This window comes from Lepidochelys kempii, chromosome 11 (assembly GCF_965140265.1).
Source record: "Lepidochelys kempii isolate rLepKem1 chromosome 11, rLepKem1.hap2, whole genome shotgun sequence".
Lineage (NCBI taxonomy): Eukaryota > Metazoa > Chordata > Testudines > Cheloniidae > Lepidochelys > Lepidochelys kempii.
The window spans coordinates 226863-239033 of record NC_133266.1 but is presented as its reverse complement, the minus strand read 5'-3'; the positions used below and the strand labels follow the sequence as shown (position 1 = coordinate 239033).

Sequence of the window (12171 nt, the reverse complement as noted above, 5' to 3'; positions counted from 1 at the left end):
CCCCCCCCCCCCCCCCCGACGTTCTGGTTAAACTTGGATTTATGCTGGAAATGGCCCACCTTGATTATCATACACATTGTAAGGAGAGTGGTCAGTTTGGATGAGCTATTACTAGCAGGAGAGTGAGTTTGTGTGTGTATGGGGGTGGGGAGTGAGAAAACCTGGATTTATGCTGGAAATGGCCCACCTTGATTATCATACACATTGTAAGGAGAGTGATCACTTTTAGATAAGCTATTACCAGCAGGAGAGTGGGGTGGGAGGAGGTATTGTTTCATGGTCTCTGTGTATATAATGTCTTCTGCAGTTTCCACAGTATGCATCCGATGAAGTGAGCTGTAGCTCACGAAAGCTTATGCTCAAATAAATTGGTTAGTCTCTAAGGTGCAACAAGTACTCCTTTTCTTTTTGCGAATACCGACTAACACGGCTGTTACTCTGAAACCTGATTACTGTAACAACAATGCTCAGTGCATCATGAGCCTTCCGAAGACACTCGACATGACACACTTTGCATTGGATGCCACACAGTCATATTATAAGGATGAACATGGGGGTGTAGGGTGTTTCCCCAAGGTACAGAGCGTCACACATGTCTGCTGCTCCGTGTGTTGGCTTACAACCGTATTGCAACTCCGGTAGCACGCGATTAGCAATGTTGCGTAGCAGACAAACAAGGAGTACTCTAGTCAAAACCTTTCCAGCGATAGAGAGTAATGGGATACCTCGATAGTTACCGCAATCGGACTTTTCACCTTTCCTCTTTTATATAGTGACGTCTTTGAAGTCTTGTGGTATGTCTTCAGTACTCCATATATTGAGAAATAGTACATGCAGTTGCCTTTGCAGGATCTCACCTCCATACTTGAATATTTTGCAGAAATACTGTCAGATCTTGGGGCCCTACAGTTCTTCACCCCGATTGCAGTGCTGACTTTGCCAAAGGAGAGGACTGTGTCCATGTTGGCTGACTCACTACTCTTCTTAATGCCTTATCTGTGATGGTGAACGGTGCGGTCAAAAGATCACTGAAATGCTGTCACCATCTCTGAAGGGTTTCTCCTGTGTTAGTGATCAGTGTTAGGCTGTTTGCACTCTTCAAAGTCACAGTAGTGGTATGTGTGGGACCATATATGTCTTTCATATATGTCTAGACCAGTGGCTCTCAAACTTTTGTACTGGTGACCCCTTTCACATAGCAAACCTCTGAGTGTGACCCCCCCCTATAAATTAAAAACACTTTTTTATATATTTAACACCATTATACATGCTGGAGGCAAAGCAGGATTTTGGGGGGGAGGCTGACAGCTTGTGACCCCCCCCCATGTAATAACCTCTTGACCTCCTGAGGGGTCCCGACTCCCAGTTTGAGAACTCCTGGTCTAGACAGCATCAGTGAGATGACTGCTGGATTGTGTCCAGTTGCAGTGTCCACCCTTCAGGAAGGACGTTGAACAATTAGAAAGGCTTCAGAAACACGCTACAAGAATTGGAAACTCTGCTGTATGGTGATAGGCTAAAGGAGCTCAGTCTATTTAGCTCGACAAAGAGAAGTTTAAGAGATGGTGATTTACTCCATGTATAAATACTTACACGGGGAGAACATTTCTGGTAATGGAGGTAATTCTTTAACAAACAGGCAGAACAAGAGCCAATGGGTGGAATTTGAACCTCGACAAATTCAAACTGGAAATAAGGTGCATATTTTTAAATGAGGGAATTAGCCATTGGACGAGATTACCAAGGAAGGTTGTAGATTCTCCGTTATTTGAAATCAAGCCTGGATGTTTTTCTAAGGGAGAGACTCTTGTTCAACCACAAGATCGTGGACTTGCTGCAGCAGTTCCTGGGTGAAATTCTGTGCCTGTTCTACGCAGGAGGTCAGACTAGATGACATAGTCCTTTCTGGTTACCCCTCCCTAAAATCCATGATGTCATCCTTTAAATCATCCCTTCTAACATTTGCCTACAAGAAGCAAACAAAGCAAAACCTCCCTAACCTGACCTTTCTGTTACATGCAGCAATCTCAGCAATGTTCAGATTTATGGATATTTTGTTTTCTTCTGAAGGCTAATGCTCATACTGAGTCACTGAGTGATTTTTAATGCTCCTTCATCTCTTCCTCCTTATTGTTTGTGACCATCTCATAGTGTCACAGGTAATATTAGACCTGAAGCAAGAGTTTTGTGTCGCGGACTTTGACTTTCTACTGGGCTATGTGAAGAACTAAGTTTGTTCTTGGGCACTATAAAAATAATTTTACTGACAGCTGATTGTCTGAAGAGTTTTCCTCTTAGTCGCTTTCTAGGTTGTTGTTTTTTTTTCTTTTTAAACTTTTATCAGTGAATAACAATTCTGCTTCCTGATTGGCCGTCACATTCACTTTCCCATAATCTGTATCTATTTAGGATCTGCTATCAGGGCTGGCAAGGGTCAGACATCTCTCAGGACATTCATGCCTAGAGCCTCCCTTCTCACACATGCAGTGGGCTGCAGGGGGTCTCCTGCGATTGCTCATCCTGGCCACTGGAATGGATGACAGGTTTCAGAGTAGCAGCCCTGTTAATCTGTATCCGCAAAAAGAAAAGGAGGACTTGTGGCACCTTAGAGACTAACCAATTTATATGAGCATAAGCTTTCGTGAGTTACAGCTCACTTCATCGGATGCATGCAGTGGAAAATACAGTGGGGAAATTTTATATACACAGAGGACATGAAACAGTGGGTGTTACCATACCCACTGTAACGAGAGTGATCAGGTAAGGTGAGCTATTACCTGCAGGAGAGCGGGGGGGAAACACCTTTTGTAGTGATAATCAAGGTGGGCCATTTCCAGCAGTTGACAAGAACAGGTGAGGATCAGTGTGTGTGGGGGAATAAACATGGGTCCCTGGGGTGTTGAGGCATGTGGGTGATGGTGAGGTAGGTGTGAGAAGAGATCACGCCGATACCTTTTTATCTTGCCTCCTTTCCCCTGCTCTGTGTCCCAGCCAGGGCTCCATAGTATTTGCAAGCTTAAAGGGGTACAGGGATTTATGAGAGGAGCAGCATGGAGTGAGTTAAATCAAATGTAAAATTTAAATCACTGATTTTAATCATGATTTAAATAATCAATTTTAATTGTTTTCATTTGTACATTTTAGTTATTTTTTCTAAAGTAAGGTTGATTCTTGTTAGTTGGTAATTATTAAATCATGTTGGTTGGCAACTCAATATAGAAGCTATACTAAATTTGCTGCTGCTTTTTGCTAAGCTGGAGGCTACACTTGTTGATATACGTTTATTTAGGCAATTGTGAAGTTTAACTTACATGTATTCATTCTCTATTCTGACATGTTTTAGGTTAGAAAATGGTGAGTGGTGCATTTCTTATTTACTAGATTAATTGTTTACTTCTGATTTGTGTCAAGTTCTATTTGGATGGAAATTCAATTAAAAATGCAAAACAGCATTTTAAAAAAATAAACAACTTTAAACGTACTGGATACATATGAAAAACCTATTACAGTTTGCATTTAAAACTAACTGATTTATTAAGCAAAGGAAGTATTATCTGTAGCTAATGAATTCAGCTGGTAGTTTCTGGTCTCTGTCTTTCAAGAGTTTAGAATGAGTAGATCTTATCCTCTCACATCTAGTTTTCCTTGATCGATTGGAAGAGGAAAACAAGATTTCCTGCTTTTATCATTTCCAATTGGTTTCTTTACTTTGAATGAAGTCGTCATTGAACTGAACTAGTTGAATAAACTGAAATGAAGAAAATATTCTCTCTGCACCTATACAAGAGGCTACTGGTGTTTAAAACCTGGTTTAGTGCTTTAACAAATTCTGACTCTAAGTGCTTTGCCAGTGACTTCCACCATTTCAGTGGTTTGACTTTCTTTAAAACTTGGAAGCAAACATACAACTTGGTGTTATTTTTTGTATTTAATTTAAATGATTGTTATAGATTATAATACATTTAGGCTTTAACATAAGTGGTCAATTTCAATTTTAATTATCAATAAGTTTTAAAAAATATCTGATTTAAATAAAAATGTCAGATTTTTAAATTTTATTTAAAAAAAAAATCAATTCGTATCCACCCTGGAGAGGAGGGGCAGTGAGGCCAACTGGCTGCATGTTCAGAATATGCCAGGGTGGGCCTCAGCTTCATTCCCTTTGGACTCAAGTTACTGGTGTGTACTTACAGCTCTAACTCCAGTTTAAGTAGTTTATCTGGGAGAGAGCCTGCACTATGATGTGTCAGCAAAACAGGCCAATGCAACTTGGACAAGGTTTTTAGCTATAGGGACAGAGAGAAGAGGGTATGCCTCAGAGCTGAGAAGAATGGACAGCCATTGTGACTTCAAAAATCATGTGCAAACACACAACAAGAGATTTGCTTATAAAGCATGATCTTTAAAATAAAAGGAGAAGAGCATGTCTTTTTGGTCTGGCTTCTGCTTTTCAGTCTCTTCAGAGGGGTAGTTCAGGTCTCTGTGAGCGTGCAGGGTAAGGATGGAAATACATTCTGAAACATACACCAAGTGCACATGTACGAATCTATTCTCTTCTTCTTAGGTTCTTATTCCACACTCATCATCATGGTATCTAGGCATCTCCCCCAGATGTGGGCTCCATGTTACCTTTTTCAACTCTCAGGGTGACAGCTTTTTGCTCTGTGAGTCCCTGCTCCGGGCACTCTCCAGCTTCTCCCAGGCAGTTCTGAAGGTGGAGAGAACAAATCTGGAGGGAGGAAGTCTGTATGCTCTCAGTGTTCTCTCCAGAGGGCTCATCCAGATAGGACAGGAGTGTAGGAAACTGTGCAAATAAACCCAAACACCAGATATCCACACTGTGTCATGTTCCACCTCTGATCATTAATAAGTGCCATGGGGTAAAGCTTTGGTCAGTGATTCTCTTCTCAGTTGTTACTGGTCCCTTTTCCCTTTCTCTCCAGGTATTCTGCTACCCACAGGCTTCCTTATCCAGGGAGAAGGTCTTGCCAATGCACCAGACTAGTGTGGAGGGGGTGGAAGACATGTCCATGCTGGGAGACCTGCATGAGGCTGCTATCCTGCTCAACCTGCATCAGCGCTACCAACAGGACAGCATATATGTAAGTGTCTAAGCTGGGTGACGTCCATGGTGGCTGATGCCCTCTGTTTATCTTCTGGAGCTGCCAACTTACATATAGAATATTGATTTGAACAATGTCCCCTGAGCTACAGAGACTGTTCCCAGTGGATAAAGAGGGAATTCCCTCTCCTCTGCATGTACATTGAATCCTAGGTTTCTCTTGCTCCCCCCGCCCACAAGCCTTAAGCTCCTGTAATTCCCCTGCTTCAAAAGAGGGGCTTACCCTCCTTTTGGTAAGGAAGAAAAGTCCCTGTCCGTGGATATTCCGTTCTGGGCTTTGGGATGGTTTTGCAGGGCTGTTTCTCTTCTGTGCTTCTGAGTTTATGACATTATATTCCTTGTGTCCCCCGAGTCCCCAGCTCTTGCTGATCTGAATACAGTTGGGCAGAGGTTATAGGTTGATCAAATGGCCAGTAAGGATTAGAAGGTGTGTAGTGGTTCTCCAAGTGATTGTGCCTTTGTGTAGTGCACTTCATGTTGCATATGTACTCCATGCACTAAGGACTGGAGATTTTCCCTTATCAGTGTCCATGTGGTCTGCACATCTATCCAGTCCACTACTCATACTTTGCACCAAAGGAAGAAAGGGGGCTGCCGGACTGCCATCTTCGTTCCTTCTTACCACTCGTGTTCTAAGGTGGAGCTTCAGTGCTTGTGCTGACTTCAGCTTTTCTATACATATTTTTTTTTAACGTTTTTAAAAAATTCTTAATTAGCTAGCTCTATAGTAAGGTTAGTTAAGCGATAGCTTAGGGCAGGGATAGTCTATTATTTTTTGTCAAGGTTCAGACTCCAGAGAAGAAAATAATAAAAAAATCAACAATAATAAGTAAGTAAATAGATTTTGGGATCCATTCAAAAGCGTTTGGCAGTCCAGATTTGGCTCACGATCTGTCTGTTGACTACACCTGGCTTAGCGGTTCGGTTCTTTATTTGGAACCCCTCTTGTGGAAGGGAAGGTGTTGCTGCACGCCTTCCAGCTTGACCTGCCAACGGTTGCGGGGAGTGAGTTGCGATGCATGCCACAAGCTCTTTCCAGTCACAGACTACCACTATGCTTGTCTGTACTGCCTGGGGGACGCGCACATCCTTTCCAGCTGCAGTATCTGCAGGTCCTTCCCAAATAGAATTGTGCAGTCCAGGGAGTTTTGGCTCTGAAATTCCCTCATAGAAGAAACCACGAAAGCGGGAACAACAACTGACTGGGGAGACTCCCCGCCCCCATACATCATCCTGAAGAAGGTAGGAGTGGCTCCTCTTCTTCTTTGGTTCTGGGCGGCTTCAAGACCTTTACCCCACCTCTGGCTCCGAGAGACTCTGGAGATCAGAGCCAGGGCAGATGGGGAAGGGCTCCAAAAGAACAAGAGGGAAGGTTCCCTGTTCAAGCCCTCTAACAAGAGGCAGGAGTCCCCATCCCATCACAAGTCATTAGGAGCTTCATTCTCCAAAGTGGGACTGTCCGGTACTAGGAAGGACTGGACCAGGACTTCTTTGAAGGCCAAAATTGCAGCACCCTCTGGTACTGGGACTGCTTCTTCAGCACCAAATCCCACATCAGTGCCGCTGGAACCAGTGCACACTTCAGTGATCTGAGCTGTGGAGATGTCTCCATCTTCTCTGGTTCACTTCTCAGCTCTGGAAGACCTTCTGTTGCTCCTGGACCTGGAGTAATCACTCTTCTCCAGGCCTCATTTCCTGACACTGGGACCCCAGCTGGCACCGATATCTCGAAGGTAGAATCATAGAATATCAGGGTTGGAAGGGACCTCAGGAGGTCATCTAGTCCAACCCCCTGCTCAAAGCAGGACCAATCCCCAACTAAATCATCCCAGCCAGGGATTTGTCAAGCCTGACCTTAAAAACTTCTAAGGAAGGAGATTTCACCACCTCCAGAGGTAACCCATTGCAGTGCTTCACCACCCTCCTAGTGAAAAAGTTTTTCCTAATATCCAACCTAAACCTCCCCCACTGCAACTTGAGACCATTACTCCTTGTTCTGTCATCTGGTACCACTGGGAACAGTCTAGAGCCATCCTCTTTGGAACCCCGTTTCAGGTCGTTGAAAGCAGCTATCAAATCCCCCCCATTCTTCTCTTCTACAGACTAAACAATCCCAGTTCCCTCAGCCTCTCCTCATAAGTCATGTGTTCCAGTCCCCTAATCATTTTTGTTGCCCTCCGCTGGATGCTTTCCAATTTTTCCACATCCTTCTTGTACTGTGGGGTCCAAAACTGGACACAGTACTCCAGATGAGGCCTCACCAATGTTGAATAGAGGGGAACAATCGCGTTCCTCGATCTGCTGGCAATGCCCCTACATATACATCCCAAAATGCCATTGGTCTTCTTGGCAGCAAGGGCACACTGTTGACTCATATCACTCTTCTCATCCACTGTAACCCCTAGGTCCTTTTCTGCCGAACTGCTGCTTAGCCATTCGGTCCCTAGTCTGTAACAGTGCATGGGATTCTTTGGTCCTAAGTGCAGGACTCTGCACTTGTCCTTGTTGAACCTCCTCAGATTTCTTTTGGCCCAATCCTCTCATTTGTCTGGGGCCCTCTGTATCCTATCCCTACCCTCCAGCGTGTCTACCTCTCCTCCCAGTTTAGTGTCATCTGCAAACTTGCTGAGGGTGCAATCCACACCATCCTCCAGATCATTTATGAAGGTATTGAACAAAACCAGCCCCAGGACCGACCCTTGGGGCACTCCTACCAGCTGCCATCCTGATACCAGCTGCCATCCCATCCTGATACCAGCTGCCAACTAGACATGGAGCCATTGATCACTACCCGTTGAGCCCGACAATCTAGCCAACTTTCTATGCACCTTATAGTCCATTCATCCAGCCCATACTTCCTTAACTTGCTGGCAAGAATACTGTGGGAGACTGTGTGAAAAGCTTTGCTAAAGTCAAGGAACAACCCGTCCAGTGCCTTCCCCTCATCCACAGAGCCAGTTATCTCGTCATAGAAGGCAATTAGATTAGTCAGGCATGACTTGCCCTTGGTGAATCCATGCTGACTGTTCCTGATCACTTTCCTCTCCTCTAAGTGCTTCAGAATTGTTTCCTTGAGGACCTGCTCCATGATTTTTCCAGGGACTGAGGTGAGGCTGACTGGCCTGTAGTTCCCAGGATCCTCCTCCTTCCCTTTTTAAAAGATGGGCACTACATTAGCCTTTTTCCAGTTGACCGGGACCTCCCCCAATCGCCATGAGTTTTCAAAGATAATGGCAATGGCTCTGCAATCACATCCGCCAGCTTCTTTAGCGCACTCGGATGCAGCGCATCCGGCCCCATGGACTTGTGATCGTCCAGCTTTTCTAAATAGTCCCGAACCACTTTTCTCCACAGAGGGCTGGTCACCTCCTCCCCATGCTGTGCTGCCCAGTGCAGTAGTCTGGGAGCTGACCTTGTTTGTTAAGACAGAGGCAAAAAAAGCATAGAGTACATTAGCTTTTTCCACATCCTCTGTCACTAGGTTGCCTCCCTCCTTCAGCAAGGGGCCCACGCTTTCCTTGACTTTCTTCTTGTTGCTAACATACCTGAAGAAACCCTTTTTGTTACTCTTGACATCTCTTGCTAGCTGCAACTCCAAGTTGATTTGGCCTTCCTGATTTCATTCCTGCATGCCCGAGCAATATTTTTATACTTTTCCCTGGTCATTTGTCCAATCTTCCACTTTTTGTAAGCTTCTTTTTTTGTTTAAGATCAGCAAAGATTTCACTGTTAAGCCAAGCTGGTCGCCTGTCCTATTTACTATTCTTTCTACACATCGGGGTCGTTTGTCCCTGTAACCTCGATAAGGATTCTTTAAAATACAGCCAGCTTTCCTGGACTCCTTTCCCCCTCATGTTATTCTCCCAGGGGATCCTGCCCATCAGTTCCCTGAGGGAGTCAAAGTCTGCTTTTCTGAAGTCCAGGGTCCGTATTCTGCTGCTCTCCTTTCTTCCTTGTGTCAGGATCCTGACCTCGACCATCTCATGGTCGCTGCCTCCCAGGTTCCCATCCACTTTTGCTTCCCCTACGAATTCTTCCCAGTTTGTGAGCAGCAGGTCAAGAAGAGCTCTGCCCCTAGTTGTTTCCTCCAACACTTGCACCAGGAAATTGTCCCCTACATTTTCCAAAAACTTCCTGGATTTTCTGTGCACCGCTGTATTGCTTTCCCAGCAGATATCAGGGTAATTGAAGTCTCCCATGAGAACCAGGGCTTGCGATCAAGTAACTTCCGTGAGTTGCCGGGAGAAAGCCTCGTCCACCTCATCCCCCTGGTCCGGTGGTCTATAGCAGACTCCCACCACGCCATTACCCTTGTTGCTCACGCTTCTAAACTTAATCTAGAGACTCTCAGGTTTTTCTGCAGTTTCATACTTGAGCTCTGAGCAGTCATACTGCTCCCTTACATACAGTGCAACTCCCCTACCTTTTCTGCCCTGCCTGTCCTTCCTGAACAGTTTACATCCATCCATGACAATACTCCAGTCATGTGAGTTATCCCACCAAGTCTCTGTTATTCCAATCACATCATAATTCCTTGACTGTGCCAGGACTTCCAGTTCTCCCTGCTTGTTTCCCAGGCTTCTTGCATTTGTGTATAGGCACTTGAGATAACTTGCTGATCATCCCTCTTTCTCAGTATGAGGCAGGAGCCCTGCCCTCTCGCGTGCTCCTGCTCGTGCTTCCTCCCGGTATCCCACTTCCCCACTTACGTCAGGGCTTTGGTCTCCTTCCCCCGGTGAACCTAGTTTAAAGCCCTCCTCACTAGGTTAGCCAGCCTGCTTGCTAAGATGCTCTTCCCTCTCTTCGTTAGGTGGAGCCCGTCTCTGCCTAGCACTCCTCCTTCTTGGAACACCATCCCATGGTCAGAGAATCCAAAGCCTTTTCTCCAACACCACCTGCGTAGCCACTCATTGACTTCCACGATTCGACGGTCTCTACCCAGGCCTTTTCCTTCCACAGGGAGGATGGACAAGAAAACCACTTGCGCCTCAAACTCCTTTATTCTTCTTCCCAGAGCCACGTAGTCTGCAGTGATCCGCTCAAGGTCATTCTTGGCAGTATCATTGGTGCCCACATGGAGAAGCAGGAAGGGGTAGCGATCCAAGGGCTTGATGAGTTTCAGCAGTCTCTCCATCACATCGTGAATCCTAGCTCCTGATAAGCAGCAGACTTCTCGGTTTTTCCGGTCAGGGCAGCAGATAGATGACTCAGTCCCTCTGAGGAGGGAGTCCCTGACCACCACCACCCGCCTCCTTCTCTTGGGAGCGCTGGTCGTGGAACCCCGATCCCTAGGACAGTGCATCTCATGCCTTCCAATCGGCGGAGTCTCCTTCTGCTCCCTTCCCTCAGATGTATCATCTAGTCCACTCTCCGCATTAGTACCTGTGGAGAGAACATGAAAACGGTTGCTTACCTGTATCTGCGTTGCTGGTACATGGACACTCCCCTTTCTTCTTCTGGAGGTCACATGCTGCCAAATTTCTTCACTGTCGTCCTGTCCCCACTGCACAGCCTGCTCTGAATCGTCAGAATGTTGTGTCTGTAGAAGCGTATCCTGACGTCAGTCCAGGAAATCTTTCTCTTATGCAACGCAGGGTCGATACCTGTTGCTCCAGACCATGAACCTTCTCTTCCAATATGGAGACCAGCTTGCACTTTGTACAGACAAAGTCATTTCTGTCCTGTGGAAGAAAGACAAACGTGGCACATCCAGTGCAGGTCACAAGAGCTGAACGCTCACCATCCATATTACCTTCCTTCTTCGAGCTTCCTCAGGAGTTGTAGTAACTACTCAGAGAAACTGGCAAGATGTAAGCCTCAGTGGGCTCTCCCCAGACAAACTCCCTCTGTTAGTCTCTCTGCTGTTTGCTGCTCAGCTGGTTCTCAGCTGACTGGCTTTTTATAACAGTCAGGCCCACTCAAGGCTCACCTGGAACAAAGCACTCCCAATTCACACTTTTAAAACAATCAAGCACATGGTCAAACTGTCCAACTGTCCCCGCAACAGACACTCTGATACTCACCAACACAGCCCCCCAATGCAGCACTTAGCATACCTCCTCTCGGACAGATCCCTGGCAAACTCCCTCTGTTTGCTGCTCTGCTCTCTTCACCTGCGGGCATGGTACTTGGATGGATGTCAAGTTAGATAGGGCCTGTTCGATTAATGTCAAGGGCATCCTGATCAGCAGTAGAAAGAAAGCTACCAAGAACATAGGTGCTAACTTTTCCCGGCGCCGGTGGGTGCTCAATGCCACCCCACCCTGAATCCACCCCTGCCCTGCCCCCATTCCAACCCCTTCCCCAAAGTCTCCGCCCCCTCTCTGCTCCTACTGGACTCCTTCCCCAAATCCCGGCCCTGGCCCCACCTCTTCTCCGAGTGTGCTGCGTTCCTCCTTGTTTCCCCTCCCTCCCATTGCTTGCTGCCGTGAAACAGCTGTTTTGTGGCGGCAAGCTCTGGGAGCTAGGGGGAGAAGCGGGGCCGCGGTGCACTCAGGGGAGGTGAGCTGCTGTGGGGGGGCAGGGCGGGGAGCTGATGGTGGGTGAAGAGCACCCACCAATTTTTCCCCGTTGGTGCTCCACCCACAGAGTTGGCACCTATGACCAAGAAATATTATGAAGCAAAGTGGAATGGGTTTATGTTTATGTTTTGGTGTAACCAACAAGGAATTTCCCCTTTACAGGCTAAGATTCCAGATGTATTGGACTGCCTTTTGTCCTTAAAATCCTGGGTGCTATCTGTTAGCTCCCTCGGAGTACACCTAATGGCTGTCAGTGTGTTTCATCCCCCCGTAGACAACTACTCTGTGTTTTCACACCCACTCATGGCCCAGTTCCTGAAGGGCATGATTTAAGTCTTCTCTGTGTTGGCAAAACTGGTACCACTCCAGGATTTGAACTTTGTTTTATCAGTTCTCACTAAGTTTCCATTTGAGCCCCAAGCATCCCACTCTCTACTACATCTTTCTGTGAAGGTAGCATTTTTGGTCACTCTTATGTCGGTCAGAAGAATTGGGGAGCTAAGGATGCTTGTGGCTGACCCTCCCCCA

The 12171-nt window shown here is 46.3% G+C and overlaps 1 protein-coding gene across 1 annotated transcript in view; it reads left to right on the top strand.

Moving 5' to 3' along the window:
* LOC140895349 (unconventional myosin-X-like) overlaps positions 1-12171 on the top strand; it is a 275404-nt gene that overhangs the window by 57603 nt on the left and 205630 nt on the right. The window contains exon 3 of the mRNA XM_073304794.1: positions 4944-5102. Within this exon, the coding sequence (XP_073160895.1) occupies positions 4944-5102 (159 nt within the window). The remainder of the gene's footprint in view (positions 1-4943; positions 5103-12171) is intronic.